Below are 20405 nucleotides of genomic sequence, written 5' to 3'. Positions count from 1 at the left end.
TATCTGCTTCAATGTCCCAATAATCTAGATAGTTCATGTAACAAACATTAATTTTTAAATATATATGAGAAGACCTTCAGGTAACGGTACAGGTTATCTATGAATGTGCTGCTGCTGCCTGTGGTGTCTTTCTGTCTTGTTTAAATGGGATCTAAATTGAAATGGCTTGCATATTTGTAGTTTCTGTTGAGATTAGAGAGAACTAATGGTCACTTCAAATGCTAGCTCCAGACGTGTTTCTCAGAACTTGGCTTTCATCCCAGGCTTCCTGGATGACACTAGTTAGGATAAATACCTATTATCTTCCTATGTCTGAAAAGAGTACATGAGCTGTTAATAGGCTCTGGGAGAGAGCCAGGAGCAGTTACCTGCACTGACAGCAGTCAGGTGTGCTCTCAGTGGTTACTGGTTAGTATTGCCAGCTTCTCAGTTAATGTATGGAACTGTAGTGTGTTTTATTGCTTTTGTAACTGAGCATTAAGAAGATTAATAGACAAGTTGTCAAATAATTTTGATCAGAGTGACTGAATTAACAGAGAATGATGTAGGAGACACCATTTGCTTGTAACAGTGCAGTTCTATAGCGTAATTTACTACTTATCAGAATCACTTAGCGGCAGAAATGTATTTTAGCTGTATCATCATATTTAACAAATTTTACACATGCCAGAAAAAAAAAGTGGAGAGTCTGTAGTCTGAACTGATGCAGAGCCATTCTAAATGTAACTCTAAAGGATTGTTAAGCTTAGCTGCTCCAGAGAAATAAATTGCTTCAAAGCTTGGACTTCTGTTGCTTCAGCTCTTGATTTCCCTCCTCGCCACCCCTTATGAGCTGTCTGTCTCATTATGTGTTCTGCTTATTGGACAGAGTGCAAAGCCTTTAAATGTCAAGCATTTAGCATGGAATGAGGGCTTATTTGAGGAAATTCTGTCAAGAAGTGGAGGAAAATAAAGGAGACTGACTTCAGAAGAACTTGAAATATTTACCTGTTTTCTAGCTAATTCTTGCATTCATAACAAATCCTATGAAGTTGTCATTTTGGCACAGTCAATTTCTACCTTACGTTTGTGCCTTGAGTATTACTAGTTCAGAAACTATACAGAGAACCTTTAATAAAATGTTTCAAACTGCTAAGCAGCATGGGGAGAATTGTTTGGAAATACATTGGATTCTTTTAAAACAGTAGGTTTAAAAGTTTTAAAAGTTCTTTTCATTTGTTTAGATGTATTCTAAATATGGTTTACACCTTAGGATATTCTTCTTCAGGGAAGTGTGTTATTCATTTGTAGTTCTGTTGTGTTTTGAAGCTCTGAATGTGATAAGCTAGGTAGCTAAGTCCAAGAATCTGTATGCTCAGCTACAACAAGTGATTGTATTTAGTGAGAATCTGTAGTAAATTTACTAATGTCTAAAATACCCAACTAGATGTACCTTTCAAAAGGCAAATATGGGACTTTGCATGCAATAATTTAACATGAACAGCCATGTTTCTGTATCTGTAAATAATTAACAGCTCATGGTATGTTCAGTCTGCTGATAGCCAATAACAGTTCTATTTAGACCTGTAGTAAAAACATTCTGGAGGAAAAAAATCAACTCACCTTAGAAATTCTAAGCTGCAAAGATGGAGAAGTTGTCAAAACCACAAAGTATTAGATTCTCTTAGATCCTCTTGTCTTTGAGTAAGAGACTAATTTAAATCAGGGCAACATTGGTACTTAGTATAAAATCCTTTGGGACTTCCTGAAGCAGTTTTGGGTTGATCAGTGATATTTATTCTTAATGAATGTACACTGTTCAACTTGGAATATTTTTTTCTGTTCTTTTGAGGATGTTAAATTTCAAGCTGACTGGACTAACTCATCAAACCTTTTAGACAGCAGTCTTTTTCTCTGCTGCTCTTGAGTGTTTTAAGCTCTGGCTTTGGAGAGAAAGGCATTGTTTGAGGCATGCTGTTGTTTGTTTTAAAAAATAAAATCTGTGTTCAAAAGCAGTTTAACGCTTACATAGAATCATAGAATAGTTAGGGTTGGAAAGGATCTTAAGATCATCAAGTTCCAACCCCCCTGCCATGGGCAGGGACACCTCACACTAAACCATGCCACCCAAAGTCTCGTCCAACCTGTCCTTGAACACCGCCAAGGACAGAGCATTCACAACCTCCCTGGGCAACCCATTCCAGTGCCTCACCACCCTCTCAGTAAAGAATTTCTTCCTTATATCTAATCTAAACTTCCCCTGTTTAAGTTTGAACCCGTTACCCCTTGTCCTGTCACTACAGTCCCTGATGAATAGTCCCTCCCCAGCATCCTTGTAGGCCCCCTTCAGACACTGGAAGCTGCTCTGAGGTCTCCACGCAGCCTTCTCTTCTCCAGGCTGAACAGCCCCAGCTTCCTCAGCCTGTCTTCATACGGGAGGTGCTCCAGGCCCCTGATCATCCTCGTGGCCCTCCTCTGGACTTGTTCCAACAGTTCCATGTCCTTTTTATGTTGAGGACACCAGAACTGCACACAGTACTCCAAGTAACATATGTAACATTTGCACTCTCTTTGTACGTTCCTAAGTAGACTGCTGAGATCTTGTGTATTCGTACAGTGAGTTGAATTAGTAGTTACATAGGGTCTTTACAGAGTTATGAAAAGAGAATTACCATTTCAGTACAAAAACAAAGTTGCTTTTTTTTTAACAGAGTTATTAAAAAGCCTCAGCAAGTGATAGGTTACAGAGATTCCTAGTGTAAGAACTGCATATATACTGAAGCTCTTGTGCTAGCTTGGGTCTTGAGGTTAACAGAATGTGCACAACTGCATTCCAAAGCTGCCAGTTCAAGAGTATTCCAAAATATGTATGAGGTTCTAGTCAGTAGCCTGTAATTGAGTCGTTTATTATGGTGAGCACAGCCTTGCATCTTTCTTGAGTCACTTAGCTGGCTAATTTCTACAGTAATGCACATGTGTTGGATGGTCGTTATGCCCCAAACAGGAGCACATGTTCTGTTTAGACTAACAATAGTAGATGAACACTCAGTTAACACAGTGAGTTGAAAGGTGCATTTTACTTGCGTGGAATATATCCTGTATATAAAACTGGTTTGTCATAATATAGCTGGAAATCGAAGTGGATGCTGGAACATAGAAAGCTTGTAGTGCTGTCTGTTTGGGGACTTGCATGATATAAAATGGAAATAAAATTGAATTTTCAAAATGCTTATCTCAGTTAAGTGTTCGGCTTTTAGTGAAAAATATTTTAAGGACTAAAGTAGACTTCATAGTGGACTTCCATGGATTTACATATATGATAGTATCAGGAAATGATTCCAGGAGTGTCTGAATTATATTAGCAATGAATTAATATTAGCAATTAGCAGATGTAGAAGTTTCTGTAATCGTGTTTTGCACATTCATGGGAAAAAAATTAATTGCAGGGTTATTCTTAATATCATAGAGATGATGGTGAAAACCTTGTAAATGCCTGTAAATCAGTTTCCTAAAACATTTGGTTTCTTTCTCTAGTGGCCTTTGTCAAACAAATCCCCAGTGTGATCTGCTAACTGATGTGTAATGAAAAAAGGTCATGCTGGGTCATTTGCTTTATTGTCGAATTTTCTGTTAGGAACCTTTTTAGGAGATGGTCAGCTTAGAATTCCTGATTGGGCACCTTCTAGAAATAGATGGAAGATGCTCATGATTCAGTTGGGCACTGCCTGAGCGGTAGTTATGCAGTATAAACTAAAAGTTACCCAGTACAAAGTAAAAGCTTCCAGTATGAGGGGATATACAGTAATCCTTAGTCGTGATTGCTTTAACTCCTTTTTAAGAAGATCTAAAAACCTTACGTTTGCACCAATATGCAATAACTAGTTAGAACTGCACAAAAGGATGCAATGACTTGTGGCAGGTTTATGTGAATGCATGTGGAAGAAGTGATCAAAATAGTAAGATTCAAGCATACCTATGCAGTTGTCACTTCCTTTGCTAGCCATGATTCATTCTTAATGGGTGGATGTGTGATAATATACTTAAGGTTTCATGGAAGAATGTTTATTAACTTCTAGTGGTAGTTTATTCATTGCAGACAGTTTATGGTACAGACTTTAAATTGAGGTTTTGAAGACAGTACCTTATTTGTTACAGAACAATAAAACTATTCTGAAAGATTTGCTTTGTGGGGAGGGGGGCTTTCCTGATACAGAGTGAGTACCTTGCAAGCACTTTGTTGTTTTTGGTAGTCCCAAGAGAAGCCTGTGTATCACTCGCTGTCTAGATAGGTGATAGGCATGATGAGAGGTTCAAATCCCAGGAAATTTGGAATGCAGAGCTTGAAGTAGGTTGATGATACACTTTCCCGCTAACTTCAGCAATTCAAATTGTAGCTTCTTCTGACTTCAGTTGCAGGCTCCAAATCAGGCATCCAGAATCTAATCAATAGACTGTAAGAAATTTGAAGTTGTTTGTTTATCTTTGGATAGTAGCCAAGATACAGCTTGACTGAAGTTTATTTAGGTTGATATTTCATTTGTTCTTTTTAATTCTTTTGTGGCTTGAACAGAACTTTAATCTAGAACAGTGCCTACAGGAAATGTCACTCCATTCCTTGATGTAGTTGATTGTCAGGAAAGAAGTCATTCTTAAAAATGTGACACGTGCATACAGCTACAATGTGTAGATAACTTAGTGAGCCTTTTTCTGCTATGGTAGTAGTAGTTGAATGACTAGAGGCTGATGACTGGTACTGTTACGCCAATGTCAATATATGTGCAGCTAATACAAGTGTGCCTTACAGCAACTTTGATGAATAAGAACATGTGAAGATTTACTTCAGTTTAGGCAGTTCTTTCCCAAGGCAGAAGAACTTCCTAAGCACTTGATTTTCATGATGTTTCTGCTTTGAATAGTGTATTATTAATTATCCATCATCAGTTCTATATTCTGTTTTGACCACATGAGTGATACTAGACCATTATATATGCCACTTTATATGTGTGATGATCTTAGTGTTTATGCATGGAAGATTCAGGCCTTTGAGAATACAAGGTATTAATCTCAATGAAGTAAGATTGAATTCCTGGGAAGTATTGGCTTTATGGCATGTAACTTCTGAGTATGTATTGTAATGCAACAGGAAGGTAACTGAAGCAGACTCTGAAAACAGGCTGCTATCTCCAGGATATTTCATCCAAGTCATAGTCTGCTTCTGACTTTCTCTGAAAGAGAATGGCTAGAGGCGTACTGGAAAGGCATGCTATGATTTGAATATATCTGTTCCACCATGCAAAGTCTGTGTACCTAAAAAGTAAAGAATGTTTTCTTGTTTATGTGTAACTTTTTCATAATGTCTCTGTTAAATAGTGATAGTATCTTGTATTTCAGTGTCTTAAGGAATGGGTAGTATTAATTCAGTAATCCAAGGATTTCTTCTGTTTTTAAATTAGAAATTATGGAAAAATCGGGTGAAGAAGGAATGCCTGATCTTGCTCATGTTATTCGTATTTTAACTGCGGAGAATATCCCTAATTTACCACCAGGAGGAGGTTTAGCTGGCAAGTGAGTACATTACTGGAATTTCTTGAATTGTTCAGTTCACTGAAACAAATAACTTTCATTTAAATGTGTTAAAGCTTTTCTTATTGTAACAGCTATACTCAAAAGAAAAAAGTTGGGTTTCATATTTGAAGCCAGTTTACCTTTTGCGTTACATAAACATTTGTGTCACCATTCCTATTCTAGACTGGTAAGAGGAAACAGGTTTATCATATTCTGGTACATAACATGCTAATTTACTATTTCCATATGACCATTTTAAAAAATTAAAAATATTTGTTCCTGTCTTTTTACTGCTTTACATTGTTAAGAACTGTCAATAGTGTAACCAGAATATTGAATTACCAGCTCAGTTTTCCTGATGTCATGTTCCCTCTACCACCTAGTGTCCGTTACAAGTTTGGGTTGATGCTTGTTTGCTCAGCATACATTCTTGTAAGCAAATTGTTTTTCCTTGTTTAATCTTAAACTGAATGTTAGATAAGTAAGAATATTGAACTAGCATATACCTTTTAAAACATAATTGGAATAAACATTCAGAAATTACATTGGTTTTCTGGAGAGGCTAATGGTAATGTTCTAACAACCTATAATTTAAGGGTTTTAAAGAACAGAATTTGAGATTGCGCAAGCAACTGTTAATCTAGAATTCCCCAAACAGTAGAACCCATTATTTGCTCCCTGGCATAAGTCATGATCCTTTTGGAATCTTTGTATTTTTGAAAACAGAAGATCCTGTCCCCTGAGCATTTCTGTACACATCCATTTTCATTGTGTGCTCTTATTAATGAGCACTGTTTGCCATGATAAATTTTTTTCTAGCCTTGAAAGTTCCTGTATGTTTTGGTCCTTTTTCTTGACTTGTAAATGTGCTCCAGGCATTCAGAAAAGTTGTAGTGTGCCTGTTATTCTTCTATTCTTCTTAGCGCCTCGCAACTGCTGAATGAGTTGGTGTGTTTCGTTGTTTAGCTCATTAATAACTGCAGCATGTAGTGCTTCATTTTTCTGGAACCCTTCTATATAATCCTATTTTCATTTGTTGACCACGTTACATTTTAAATGGGCTTAGGTTCAGAATTTGCCTTTTGATGCCTTTCTCTCAATTTTGACTTAAAAAGTTCTGCATTACGGGAAACTGACTTCGGGAGGTATATGTGCAGCTTCTTTCAAGAGAGTCCTTACTGCCTCATCTTTTGAGACAGGACATCCTGAGTTTTCCCATCAAAGGACGGTACGGAGAAATATGCTGTTCAAAGAAAAAGTGGATTGAAAAGATAGGAGAATTCCCAAGGGCCTGAGTTTTAACTCTGATTCAGAACTTTTGCAGTGGCTGTCTGCTGCTTCTGTGGCAGCCTTGCTTGGACTGTGGAGGTGTGTTCTGTTACATTGGTGTGAGGTGCCATTGCTCTCCGTAGTACAGATATTTGGTCAGAATTGTGCCATTCCTCTGTCACTAAATGTGCAGTTAAACTGAGAGAGCCCTTTGCTGCATCATCTGCTAAAAGATTATTTCTTTTCTCTAGGAAAATCTTCCATCAGTGTTGATGGGTCTGATACTAGCTCAGCCATTCTAAATTTCTTCTTAAAGTGTTGACTTTAACTGATGTGCCCTTGGAGAAGTTTTTCTTCAGTGGATTTTTCATATTGGACATAACTTTAAAAAAAAAAGTGTCACTGTCAAACTAATTCTCATCTTCCCTGGTGCTCATTCAAACACAGCCCAGAAACTTTGCGTGTGAAGAAGCACAAATGGCGTATAGAAGAGCGTGTTGAGGTTTTGAGTTTTCAGATGTATCTGCTATGCTTGCCTTCTGCTTGCCTTGGTGTAGTATGTCTAGAAAAATGCTAACTTCATCAAAATATATTGCCTCTGAACACATGGTAGTACAATATGTTTTCAGTGTTGTAGGCTAGTAGCCATCCTGAGATTTGATGCACTGTCCCTTGCATTCACTGGTCCACAAACCATCTTCTGGAGTTCTGAATATTTTAATAAACACAGTTTAAAATGTTGGATCATGACTGGAAAAATATATTCTGGTGCTGGACACTAGATATTGAGATGACCTGATTTATTGCTTTGTCTCAGAGTGAGCATACTTGCAACATCACATTCAAAACCTGAACTCTTCTGTTCTGTATGTGCTTTTTGCTTCCCTGGTGTGAACGTAAGAACATAGTCATATAGATCAGACCAGGGACTGCTTTAGCTCTGTGTCCTGGCCATGGGATAGCTGAAAGTAGGTGCCATGGGGAGGATATAAAACTTCCCATTTCGTTATTCAGCTTCCAGCTTCTTACAGCTGAGGTGCTTTCTGATCTTTTCCAGTAAGTTAGAATATGTTGAGAAGGAGTCTCATCAAGCTTTTAGCATCCTTGGTATTCTGAGGTGGAAAGTTCTGTTGCATCAGGAGCCATCACTGTATTTTTGAGACACTGTCTTAATCTGATGCCCTTGTGGTCTTCGGAAGAGTCAACAGTGTTTATTCACATTCTGTACGACATAGTTTGTATAGATCTTGGCCACCTCCAGACTTGAGAGCCCTAGTTCACTTAGCAGTTCTTTTTTTCTTGAAGCTGTCAGCAACTTTGATTGTATCGTGTATAGACATAACTTTTTTCCTCTCAGAAGTCTGTTTAGGGTTTGTTTTTTGGTTTTTACCTAATGGCGTTTGAGGTTTAATTTCTACAGTGTGAATAGACACTGGACGATGCATCTTAGAGGTTGTATACTCTGGACACAGCACTTAAAAAGTTCATGGCAAATAGTAACCTAGATATATGTAATAAAAATGGGGAAAACCCCAACTGTCTTCAAGTTCCACATCCAGAAATAAGGAAAGAAAAAACATCAAATATGAATAATTTCATTTCAAGTAAAATACAGATTTAAGCGTTAACTCTTGGCAAAATTTGGCTATGCTGGAGCTTCTAAAGATGTAAAGAGGTAGATGGTAGACCATGGGGAGGGGAGAGTAAGAAAATGTTTTGCCTTGCTTAGTCTTCACGAATCCTAACTTACTGCTAAGCCCCCACACATCATATTAGAATTGAGTAAAGGCACTGAGAGCAGGCTTCATCTTATTAAGAGGCAGGTTAAAGGCAAAACATCTTAAACACTTTGCAATTATTATGGTGCTCAAACTTCTAAAATTCTTAATATTTTGAAATCCTTTCTTGTGCTTAATTTTTTTAAACTTCTCTTTTTAGGCGTAATATTATTGAAGCTGTGTATAGTAGGCTGAATCCACACAGAGAGAATGAGGGGGTAAGTTCGCGTTTTGATTGCTACACCGTTTTGGTCATGAGAACGCCAAAGTAGTTTCATGCATTAAGCAGAAGTGTGCATCACTGCCAATAAAGGATTATAAACACAAAATATGTATTTTAGCATACAGTTCATTTTGACCTTGTTTTGGATGGATCTGATACAGACTTCATCCTCAAAAAGACAGTGAACTGACACCCAATTCTAAAAGACTTTCAAAACATTAGTGCTTTTTCAGCCCGACCTGTGAGGCAACAATGCAGGGGTTTTCTAAATTACAAGTTTTTATTGTAAAAACAATTATGGTCAGCATATTCGTTATTTAACTAGCTATTATGCCTGCTATCTAGAAATCTATTAGAAGAAGGGGCAAACACACTTGCTGTTGTCTTCTGTAAGTGTGGAAGACCTTGGTACACTGAATCTAAAAAATAACGAGAGACTAATATTGACTACTTCTGTAGAGTTTACACTATCTTTAAATATCCCATGTGCAGTGGCCTGAGGAAAAGCATAAAGGGCTTTTAGTTTACTTCAGTTCTGATCTCAAAAATGGCTTACATTCTTCTGCCCAGTTCCCAGTAAGTTGATTTTTAAATAGTATGTTGAAATATAGTTTAACTTTAAACCTGATTATTAGGTGGTTATTAATATTAGCATAAAGAATAATAACTGGTGTTCATATTAGTTGTGGCTAATTTGAAAAAAAATAATCATTGGAAAACTGAAGAACTGATAAAAACCACCACTGCTTGTGCATATGTTTCATTTCCTGTGCAGTGTATGTAAATTAATGTGAGGGTATCCATTTGATTTCTAGTAAATCCTTTATCATTTTTTCATCTTGGGAGATGGCTACTAGATCCTCAGTCAGGTAGTCATTAGAATGAATGGGGCGATGTCAACTTTTATTTTAAATGCTTTGAAATGATCAGTTGTGTGCCTTGAGATTGTGAATATGCAGTCTCATCACAATTGTTGTGGTTTTCTCACGGTCATCTTCTCTTGCCTACTTGTATTTGGTTTATTCTCTTCAGTTAGAAAGCTTGTATGCGTGGGAGGAGCCGCTCTTCTGTTAAACTACAAATAGAGAAGACGTTTCTAGCATTTTTATTCTGGGTTGTTGGGTTGGTTTTTATTGGTGGGTTGTTTTGGGGGATTTTTTGTTGTTGTTGCTGGGCTTTTTTGGGGGGGTTGGTGGGGGTTGGTTTTTTTGTTTGTTTTGGTTTTTAGCTTGAAAGTGATAGTTTGCATTTTTCATTTAACTTTCAACAAATGGTCCAGCGGTACCCCCAGACAAGCTAGACAAAATTTTCCTCTTTTCAGCTTCTTTAGTCCTTCAGGAAACTCTGCACCTCTGTCAGCCTGTTACTACTTTCCATATTTACCCATAGTTTCGTTTCTGTTTATGGCGTAAAGTTATTGGTGAAAGTGGCTCATTTCAAGATTGTGGCATAGGTTTTATAAGCTCTTGTTTGTTTGCTTTTAAGAAAAAACAGGTTTGTCTAAAGGTAACTTTCTAGAACTATAATATATAGTATATATTATATATAAAAAATATATATAAGTATATATTATATATAATATATAAATATTATATATAATATATCAATTTAATATATTAATTTATTTTTAATTTATTTATTAATAAAAATTAATATAATACTATAAATATAAAATATATAACATGTATGAAATATTATATATTAATATACTTATTTTATATTTATATATTTATTATATTAATTATATAATATATTATATAAGATATGTAAATATAAAAATATAAAAATTAATATAAATTAATTAATTTATAATTTAATTAATTTATTTTAATAATATAATATATAAATATATAGTTATATATTATATATAATATATATAATAATAACTTTCTAGAACTAGAATATGCCATAGTTGCATTTATGATGCATCTTTTCTAAGTCCAAATTTACTTTTCAATAGCCATGCAAGCTTGCTAAAAGTCCTAACATCCAGTACAGCATCCTTTTTGTGTATAGGCTACTTCCATGACATTTTTGTACATCATCCATTATAATTTAATAAAATGAAGTAACTGAACTAAATATGCAAGTTACTCATAAAGGAATATATCTTTAACCCTTATTACCCTTAATAGCTTTGACCTTCATTGCCATTAGAATCCCTGGATAGTTGTCTTGAGATTGGGTGAAGGATGCAGTTCCTTTTTGCACTTTTCTGACAAGTTGGAATTGCTGTCTTACTGTTCGTGAAATGGATGAATTTAGTGGGCTTCATCTCTGAGGTGATGAAAGCATGACTTCCTTGCTAGTCTTACTCAGTTCCAGATGTATATGTCGTGATCTCTTAGTCTTTTGAACTGAATACTCTAGTGCACAGGGTGGAGGGGTGAAAGGGAAGGAAGCTGTTCAGTTACTCAACATCAGACTCCCCACAATATCTACACACTGTGATAATGTTGCTACATATCCCACATTTAAACAGTAAGTAAAGGTAAGAAGGAAACATACAAGTACGTGCTAATAATGACATTTCCAACTGAGACCAAAATCTAACTAGTAATGCCCATGTCTAAACTAGTATGAAGCAAGAGCGGGGCTTCATGCAAAAAATTAGGAGCTACAGACACAGATGCTGAGTCTGCAGAGCATATGGAGGCTTGCACTGAAGAATCCTTCCCTATGTGTAGTTACCCATTATTCTTCTGTAGAATACTGCTGCTACTAACTGTAAAGTCTGCCTGTGGCACACATCTTCATCTGATGATTTTGTAAAGGCTAGAACCATTTCTTTTTACTTTGACAAAATCATAATGTAATTAATTGCTGAAGTATTTATGCGAGTAAAAAATTTTTAAAACACCACTAAAATCCATAAAACCAAAACCCAGACCAACCACACGGACTTTTGCAACTGAGAATATCTTTCTTCTAAAGACTGTACTTTCTAGCATTGAACAGTTAAACTGCTTACCGTGAATTACTGTGAACTGCATCATAATAGCTTTGCAAAGTAAGTTCTTAGTGTATAAATTAAAACTAAGGTAGTATATTTTTCCAGATTAGCTTTGTTTTTTCTCAGCACTGTAAAGATTTCAGTGTTTTGCTTAGTTTTCTTTGTCATCCAAGACAGTGATTGTGAGTGGTAACTTCCTCCAGTTCTTCATATGCACATTTTCTTGAGAATCCTTGAGATAAAGCCTAAATCAGAAGACTTGCAAAGTGAGACACTGTGAAGTGAAAGAATCCTTACCACAGCAGTAGTCAGAGATCACTAGTGTGTTTTCAGGGTACAGCAGTCATGTTTTTTTTCTTTTAGGCATCTCAGCAGAGTTAAAAGTATTTTGTAAATCCAGGGCTGGAGAGTGCCCTGCATTGGGCTCACAAAGAGCAGTGTTTGAGCAGAGAGACTTCTGCTATAAATGTGGTGGCTGGTGGTTTTACAAGTGCAAGTGAAATCGCAGACACCTGTTACGTGTTGGGGCTTGGCATTTTCAGATCTTAAAAGGAAATTTAAAAGAACTTCTTAATAGCTAAACAGTTGTTGCCACTCTGATACCACTGAGTTCTTGTTCTAGTTAACATGTTTAACTCTTTCTCTAATGCCTCTACTTTGACCTTATTTAAATTAAATATATATATATATATTCCTAAAACTTAAGACATAACTCTCCAGTTAGGTACAAGGAATAATGTTAAAATTTCAGTGGCTGTGTTAATAGTTTCAGTGGCTGTATTAACAGTTTCAGTGGCATTTGCTTAAAGCTGTTTTTGAGCATCTTGTTTGAAACCAGTCATGTTTATCCCTTGCCTTTACTAATACTGTACACTTCGATAAATCATATGTCATTAAGGGCTGCTACAGATATTTGTAATATTACTGGACAAAATTCTTATGCCTTTAAATATTGTAAATCTTGTCCCTAATACATAGTAGCCCTTTTCAGTATATACATAATTTAACAGAGCAGAACTTGTGTAAAAGTTGTGAATGCTCTTGTCAAATATAGCTAGCACAGATTTATTCTTGGTTTTATGGTCAGCAGCACTAAGTTGAATTAGCACGCTAAAGAAGACAAATAGTAACCTGTGCAGAAATCATACTTTTCAGGGACCTGTTCTGGCCACGCATCGTTAGAGAGAGAACTGTGTTATAGTGTATTGATAGTGTATAGTATATAAAAGAGGCAGTTTCTGTCTTGCTGTTGTCTGTGGGAATTTTTTGTTGGCTGAGACAATGAGGGAATCTGCTAAAATGAGGGAAGCACAGATAGCCTGCACTCCTACTACCATTTGAATTGTTTAGGAGTCTCAGGTCTGCTATTATATTGCTTACTGCTTTTACACTTCAGTGTTGTAAGGGAGCAGAAGTTTTCACTTCCGTCTGCCAAAAGGATTTTTAAAGATGTGAATATTGTGAAATACGGCAATTCAGAGTGTGTATTTGCTAATGTCAATCTTGGAGCAAAACTGATGGGATGGAGCAACTATAGACTTCAGATTTTCTCTGAACTTAAACTGGACCTCCAGCTCTACTGCTTTGTTTAATATTACCTAGATAAATGCATAAATAGTATCCTTTTGTCAAAATCTAAGACATAGGATACATCTGTAGATTATTCTTTATGCCCTGAGTTTCCACTGATTTTGTGCTCTTGAGACTTTGAGACAGTCCCACTTCATATATGAAAACTGACTCCTTTAACTTGCTTCTCCTCACTGGGCTCTTGAAGAGCTATCTGAACGTGAAAATGCTAGTACATGGGAGTCAAACATCTCTAACTAAGACCTGCAAACAACAGTTGAAGCCTGTCTCTATTTGTGAAACAAGTTAAGCTTAGAAGGATAGCATTATATGCAGTAACACTCATTTTTTTTGGTAAAATTGTCCACTTTTTAACTTAGACTGTGTTAATGAGTCTCAGGGCTTCGATTCCAGCAACATTAGAGCATCCAGAATCTTACCGAACCCAAGAGATTGTCTTAATACTGCAGTTAAGCTTGTAAGTGTGTGGCTGCAATACTTGTAGTTCATGAAGCTTTTGGACTAGATGACAATAAAATAAGGTCAGCATGAGAATAAGGCAGTCTGGATTTTGCCTCTAATGTATTGCAGAATGTGCCAGCTTCCAGTGATACAGGTCCATTTGTCTAGCTTGATAACTTGCTAGATATTAATAACTTAAAATGTATTATTCCCTTTAAGCAACGGTACCACTTTAGCACTTGGAAGTTAAAATACCGAGTATCAGTGTCACAGCACTGTAACAGAGGTGCAAATCTATTGCCAATTTTTTTCAACCAAAGGCTTGTAGGCAAATAGGTGGCTTGCAGAGGAGACCTCCAGTCCTTAATCAGTGCTGTTACTCAGATTCTGTACTGTAGGTTGTTAGGTTTGACTTTATATAACTGTTCTGTTAATTTTTATAGGCAATACACACATCTGCCAAAAATAGTGCCTTGTATTCAAACACCACCACTCCCGGTGCTGATAGCTGCTTGTTTCTTTTGTGGCAGCAATCATGCATGCAGAAATCAGAGATTGTTTTCTAAAACTCTCTGAGCACTTATTTTGATGTGATGCTTCAACTAAACTGCTAGCAGTAGAGTTACCTGTTCTCTTTAGTAAGCTGTTCACAGGACTGTGTTGCTATTGGCTGTGCAGAAATTCACCATTAAATATATTGACCTGATGGCTAAAGAAGCTTACATTTACAAATTTTTCACTGACAACTGACCAGTGTTGTGGGGAATGTCAGCTAGAGTCTCAAAAGACAATTTGAATCAAGATGGAGTTAATTGGGAGGAGCTGCCACATCGACACTGTCTGGCTCAAAATAAATTGGAATTATTAAAAATGCTGGGTTAGTGGGTATCGTTTCTGAAGTTATATAAGAGAGACAAACTTGGTGATATTCTGAGTTGTATGTTGCTAATAAGGTGGTTGTATTCAAATTGAGGAAAGCTGATGTGTTTTCAATTGGAAAAATTGCGGGTTTGGGGTTTTTTTTTGTTGGGTTTGGGGGCGGGGTTGGTTTGGGTTTTGTTTTGGTTTTTTTTTGCTTTTAATGTCGTTAGAAAATATTCTAGTTTAACTACTGATTTTTCTGGGGTCTTGAATCTTAAAAAAAGGACCCTGGCGCAGCCGAGGAAAGTGGAACACAGGGAAAATTGGTGGAAGCACTCAGGCAAATGAGAATTAATCATAGGGGAAACTACCGCCACCTCCTGGAAGAGATGCTGACTAGTTACAGGCTAGCTAAGATGCAGGGAGAAGAGTGCACTGCTGAATCAGCTGCAGCATCTACTTCAGATACTCATGCTGGACCCAGTGACTCCGTACCAGACACTCACACAGAATCTGGGAATCTCCTTGCTGAAATACAGAGCTCAAGCGAAGATTCAGGGATGAATGAGCTGAGTGACAGACAGACATAACGCTTCACTTCACTTGGCGTATTTTCCTTTGTTTATGTCTCAACATTTGTCACATCTATCCTAGAAGTCTGTTTGGTTTTACTTTAGTTGTTTGTATAGATTGTTTATACTAAGCTCTTTTTTCCTTAGAAGTTTAACCACTATGGTGTATTATAGTAATTGCATCTTACGTTGTGTAGCAAGCAGTTAAGTTCCCATCTGAGATTTTGATTAATTTTTTTTTTAATCCTGTGACACCAACAACAGGAATCTACCATTCTAATGCAAAAATAAATCTTAACACTTTTTCTTCTAATTACATTTTTAAATACTAATTTTGATGGTATATGTTTGCAAATTGTAAAGTCATTCACATCTTAATTATATCTTCTGTGCAAATAATTGAATTATACGAATTCTTCAGGGTTGGTTTTTCCCCCATTATCATATACTGCATGTTTGTATTTGAATTGTGTATAGTTTATAATACAGCTAAATTACAAAAGCTGTTAAGTTTTAGGTTGTCACTTATTCTTCATTAAATGTGTTTGATTTTTTCAGTTTAGATTGTATCCACTGTTGATTATACATAGCAATTTTTCTAGACGAATGTATTACTACCTCCCAAGTTGTAGCATACTATATATCTGGAAATGCAATTGTACTTAGATTTAGTGCCTAGTGCCAAGTTCTAAGAATTTGTGTTCAACTGAAAATAAAGAATATGCTGTGGAATAATCTGTATGCATATTGACTCTTTTAAGCAAGTAATAAACTTCCTTTGAAATGTGATCATTATGACCTGATGTGAAACTTTTCATAGCTTCGAATGTTAGTTCCTGATGTTCATTAGTTTCTACAAATATTTGAGTAATTTTGGGTTTGGCACATTCATCATATTCCTGTATTTAGGCAGCATTTCTCAGGCTCAAGTTAAACATCATCCATATAAATGAATAAACTGGATCTTCTACCCAGGTTTACCCTCTACCAGATCTTTTCTGTCTTTTTGTTGTGCAACACATACGTGTACACAGACCATACATTTGAATAGATCACTGATAATACTGGGGGTTTACTTTGGTGGTAAATAATCTGCTAATAAACCCAATTTGGAGTTCTTGGGTCAGTGGTCAGTTCATAATGTAACACTTGCACAAAAATATCATTCTTCAAAATAGGTACAAATTTCATTGCCATAATGAAAAAGAGCCTCCGGGAATTTCTTGTAGACCAGGAATGTGTGAAGAGCTGAATTCCTTAGTATTTTATAGATCTATTTTTTTCGTGTAGTCCATAGATGTAGTATCTATTGTTAGCTATGGTTTAGTGCAGTTTCAGGTAATACTTGTGTTTAAGTCTTTCTGCCATAATAACTTTACTGGATTCGTGTTTTCTAAAGTAAATTTCCTCATGAAGTTGAAGAACAGAGAATGTTTGTGTGTGGAAGTGGGCAGGTACGGAATATAATAGTCTTACACTATTCTACTTAATTATGGCACTGAAATCCAAACTGCAACAAAATGTTTTCATTTGTGTTGGTGAGTAGTAATATTTCTCCTCTTCTTTTCCTGTAGGGTGCTGGAGATCTAGAAGATCCGTGGTAGCCTTACAAATCTGCTAAAATGCTTTTGATTCTGAAAGGGGGAAAAAACTTTTAAATCTGTTTTCTTCAATACAAGGGAAAAATTCTGGTGGATTTCCAACATTTTGTGAAATGGGCAGAAAGATATTAGAATTTTCCATCATTTGTTCATTTTTGTGTTTTCTGATATTGCCACTCTTAGCATTGCCTGTACTACAGTATTTTTACCAGCCTCAGGCACACTGATTACATCTGTAATGAACTTTGGCCCTATAAAGGAAAGAAGGAATGATTCTCTCAGCAGATGGGTACACGTACCTGAGGTGCACAGGATTGTGGGTGTACTCTGAAGATACACCATGGCTGCATGAGATGCGCAACACACAAGCGTGAGAGAGAACAAGTAATTGTTTGAGACGTGACTTATTTCACTCTGCCGAGTTGGAAGGCTTTGCAGCTCTGTGGCTTGGAAGTAATTTCAATTGGGCAATACGCTATCAGATGTGTATTTTTATTTTTGTTTTTTTTTAATTTTCCAGTTTTACCTGTATTACCAGACCGTTAGGTTTCCCTGCGGTGTCCAAATTGTGATACGTTGCCTACTGCTTGCTTCAAGATAAGTGTATTTGGCAATAGTATATGAAGATTTAGGCATCTAAAACCAAGTAAGGATTTTACGCATGTGTACAACACACCCTTAAACTCTTGCTAGAGAAAGATCTTTTGAAAAACCAAACTGATGAATTTATAGTTAGTAGGGACTTGCTTTGACATCTCTCACAGCTGCAGGTTTTTTAAGAAAAAGAAAAAAATTGCTGAAAATTTGCCTTTATTATAATGTAAATTGTGATTATTTTTTGTTCTATATGTGGTTTTCTATAGTTTTTTGATTTTTTTTTTTTCCAGCTTAAGATACAGACAGAAGTCGTGTAATATGGGTATAATTTTTAATTGTTTGCATTATTTTCGAAGTTCAAATTATCACTTTGAGATTACTATAAATACACTTAAAATTATCTATTTTAAATTAAGAAAATATTAGAGATATTTTCATGGGTTCAATGACCTTTCATTTTATAAGCAATGGGCATGGTACAGAGTGGCTGTCATGTAAGGTACTTGAAGATTCTTAGTTTAATTCTATTTTTGCAATAACCTTGACTTTTTTTCTGACTTTTGAGTTGTGCATGTAATGAGTCCAGTAAATGCTGAAAATGGGGAAGAGTAAAGTATTTATCTAAAATAAAAGCTATTGGGGAGGGGAAACAATGAATGTATCCATCTGTACATGATTTACATGCTGTGGATGCCTTGTAAACATTTTCCTATTTGTTTAAACTGTGTTTCAGCGAGGATGTAATTGCCCTTGTGTGTAGTTTTAAGCTAATGACAGTCATCAACTGGTTTTGTGTGAAATGGAATTCATGGTATTTTTCTGTAACTTTATCCCCATGGTGAGTCTGTAAAAACCACACGCTCTTTCATACTGGTGCCGAAGGGCAGCTTTCCCAATCATTTTGATTCACTGTGTATTTTTTTCTTCTTTTTTTCTTTTCCTTTTTTTTTTTTTTTGTCTAGAGAGGATTATTGCCACAGTATATTTTATTTATTCATTAGATTTTAGCCTTGTAAGTTAAAGTGTTCTAAATGATGATGTTAACAGGTATTTGTCCCTTTACTGGTTTTTTTGGGGTTGTTAAAAGATAGGGAATGAAGAATGCAAAATGGTTTATTGTTCAGACTGTCCGCTCTGGTCCAACCCTGTACTGATAGTACCTTCCCAGTATGATATTGTGATGTTTCATACAATACAGTGAACATAACCAACTTGTTATCTTCAATAAAGGATTGCTAAAACAGTGTGATACGCTTTATATTTTCTTGAGAAGGATTTATCAAGATGATGCGAGTGTTTGATATCAAAAGATAATGAAATAGGAGGTATCTCTTCGTGATGGATTTGTGTTTGTTCTGTAGCGAGTGTGGCTTTTTGCCACAATAAGCCAGAAGTCTCAAAGTGGGCTTCTGTGGAAGACAGAAGAGTACAAACAGCATTTGGAGCTCCTAGGGCAAATCCATCCCAAGTTCAGCTGGAGTGAGTCTTACTCCAGCTATAGCAGAGCATTCATTTAAAGTCTGTAAGAATTCATATTAAACTTGAGGTTTTAATCAATCTTTTTTTTTTTTTTTTTGAAGTTTCTTCAATATCTGAGGGTAGACCTATGAAGTTTTACTTTTTACAGTGTTTTTGATGAAGTTCTCCAACATTAATGCTCTCATGGTATGATTTTTACTGGTTTGGGGTTTTTTTACCTTGGGGGTTAGACCAGATGATCTCTGGAGATCCCTTCCAACCCTAGTGATTCTGTGATTAATGAAGTTTTTTGGCTGAGTGGGAGAGGAGAACAAAATCCACCATGTTGTTGATACTGCATGGTAATAACCTGTCCGCATACCTCAGTGTTAGTGTGGAATGTGTTTATAAACAACCTGGAGATTTTGGGTCTATAAGCTCTGTGAGTTCTTTGAACTTTTTCCTTGGATCTGCTTGTACAGCGTAACACCTGCATGCTTTCCTCGTGAACTGTAATTTTAATACCTTGCTCCACTGGTAAGATTTCCTGTGCTCCATAGGCTCCAGCCCTATGGACACTTAACACGTGTAGTGTCTTTGCATCATGTTGGTAGTCTCCCTGAAATAGAAGCGTTTGTTTTTATTACATAGAAGTGAAGCATGCCCATAAGCTTTTTCAAAGAGAAGGACCGTAGCTTGCACAGCTACAACAAAACAAGACATGTTTTTTTCCTGTAAGTTAGTACTGCTTTCCATTTATGCATCCACTGGATTGTCAATTCTAATAGTGGTTTTTGTTTAATCAAATTACTCTTCAGATTTCAGCAGCCTGGAGAAAAACCCTGTGCTTGTTGACTTTGTATTCTTAGGGTGATAAGTCTGAAATCTTGATAAAATTTGTTCATTATTTGCTCTAAGTTGTCAATTCGAACATGAGATTTAAAATCATGTTCTCTTACTTACTTTGCCATGCAATTGCTAACATAAAGATACTTCTGTAGAACACCAAGAGCGGGGAGTGTCTCTCCCACCTCACATCTTTCTGACATGTCAAATTCAGCTTGATTATTGTCTTTGTTTTTCATGGCATCTCTTGTAACAGACACAAAGTAGTCCATGTCAATTGTCAAATCTGCTCCCTGATGATCTTGAGCAAAATACAGATTTGTTTTAACTGATCCTTGTTAAATGGAATAGGGAGTAAAGAAATGGATGCAAATGTAAGTGGTGTCATTCTGACCTTCTCTAAAGGCTCGTATGAGGGGTTAACTACAATAAACCTGTTAACAGACTGGATCTTCATGTACTTATTTGAGCCTGCATGCAAACCTCTGCAGGATTTGGTGAAAATACCCATCCTTTTTGTGAAGGAGTAAAAAAAGACCCAACAAAACAGACAACAGCCAAACAAAACCCATGTACACTCAAAATAAGGAAGATGGCTTGGTAGCTTTTTGAGGTCACACAGAAAATAGAGTTAAGTTGGCCACTTCATCTGTGAGCTTTATTACACTGTCA

At 36.2% G+C, this 20405-nt stretch overlaps 1 protein-coding gene across 5 annotated transcripts in view; it reads left to right on the top strand.

Annotated features, from left to right (window-relative positions):
* Positions 1 to 19721, top strand: part of PPM1B (protein phosphatase, Mg2+/Mn2+ dependent 1B) — a 64618-nt gene extending 44897 nt beyond the window's left edge. For 4 of the 5 annotated variants that reach the window (XM_080616871.1, XM_080616869.1, XM_080616870.1 and 1 more), the window contains 3 exons: positions 5433 to 5544; positions 8752 to 8809; positions 14944 to 16796. In XM_080616871.1, the coding sequence (XP_080472997.1) occupies positions 5433 to 5544; positions 8752 to 8809; positions 14944 to 15249 (476 nt within the window). In that variant the 3' untranslated portion in view covers positions 15250 to 16796. The other variant, XM_080616873.1, reaches the window with a different exon arrangement.
* Positions 19722 to 20405: the final 684 nt, after the last annotated feature.

This window comes from Psittacula echo (genome assembly GCF_963264785.1).
Source record: "Psittacula echo genome assembly, chromosome: 4".
NCBI classification, from domain to species: Eukaryota; Metazoa; Chordata; class Aves; order Psittaciformes; family Psittacidae; genus Psittacula; species Psittacula echo.
Note: the sequence above shows the minus strand (reverse complement) of the source record. Positions and strands in the feature narration are given on the sequence as shown.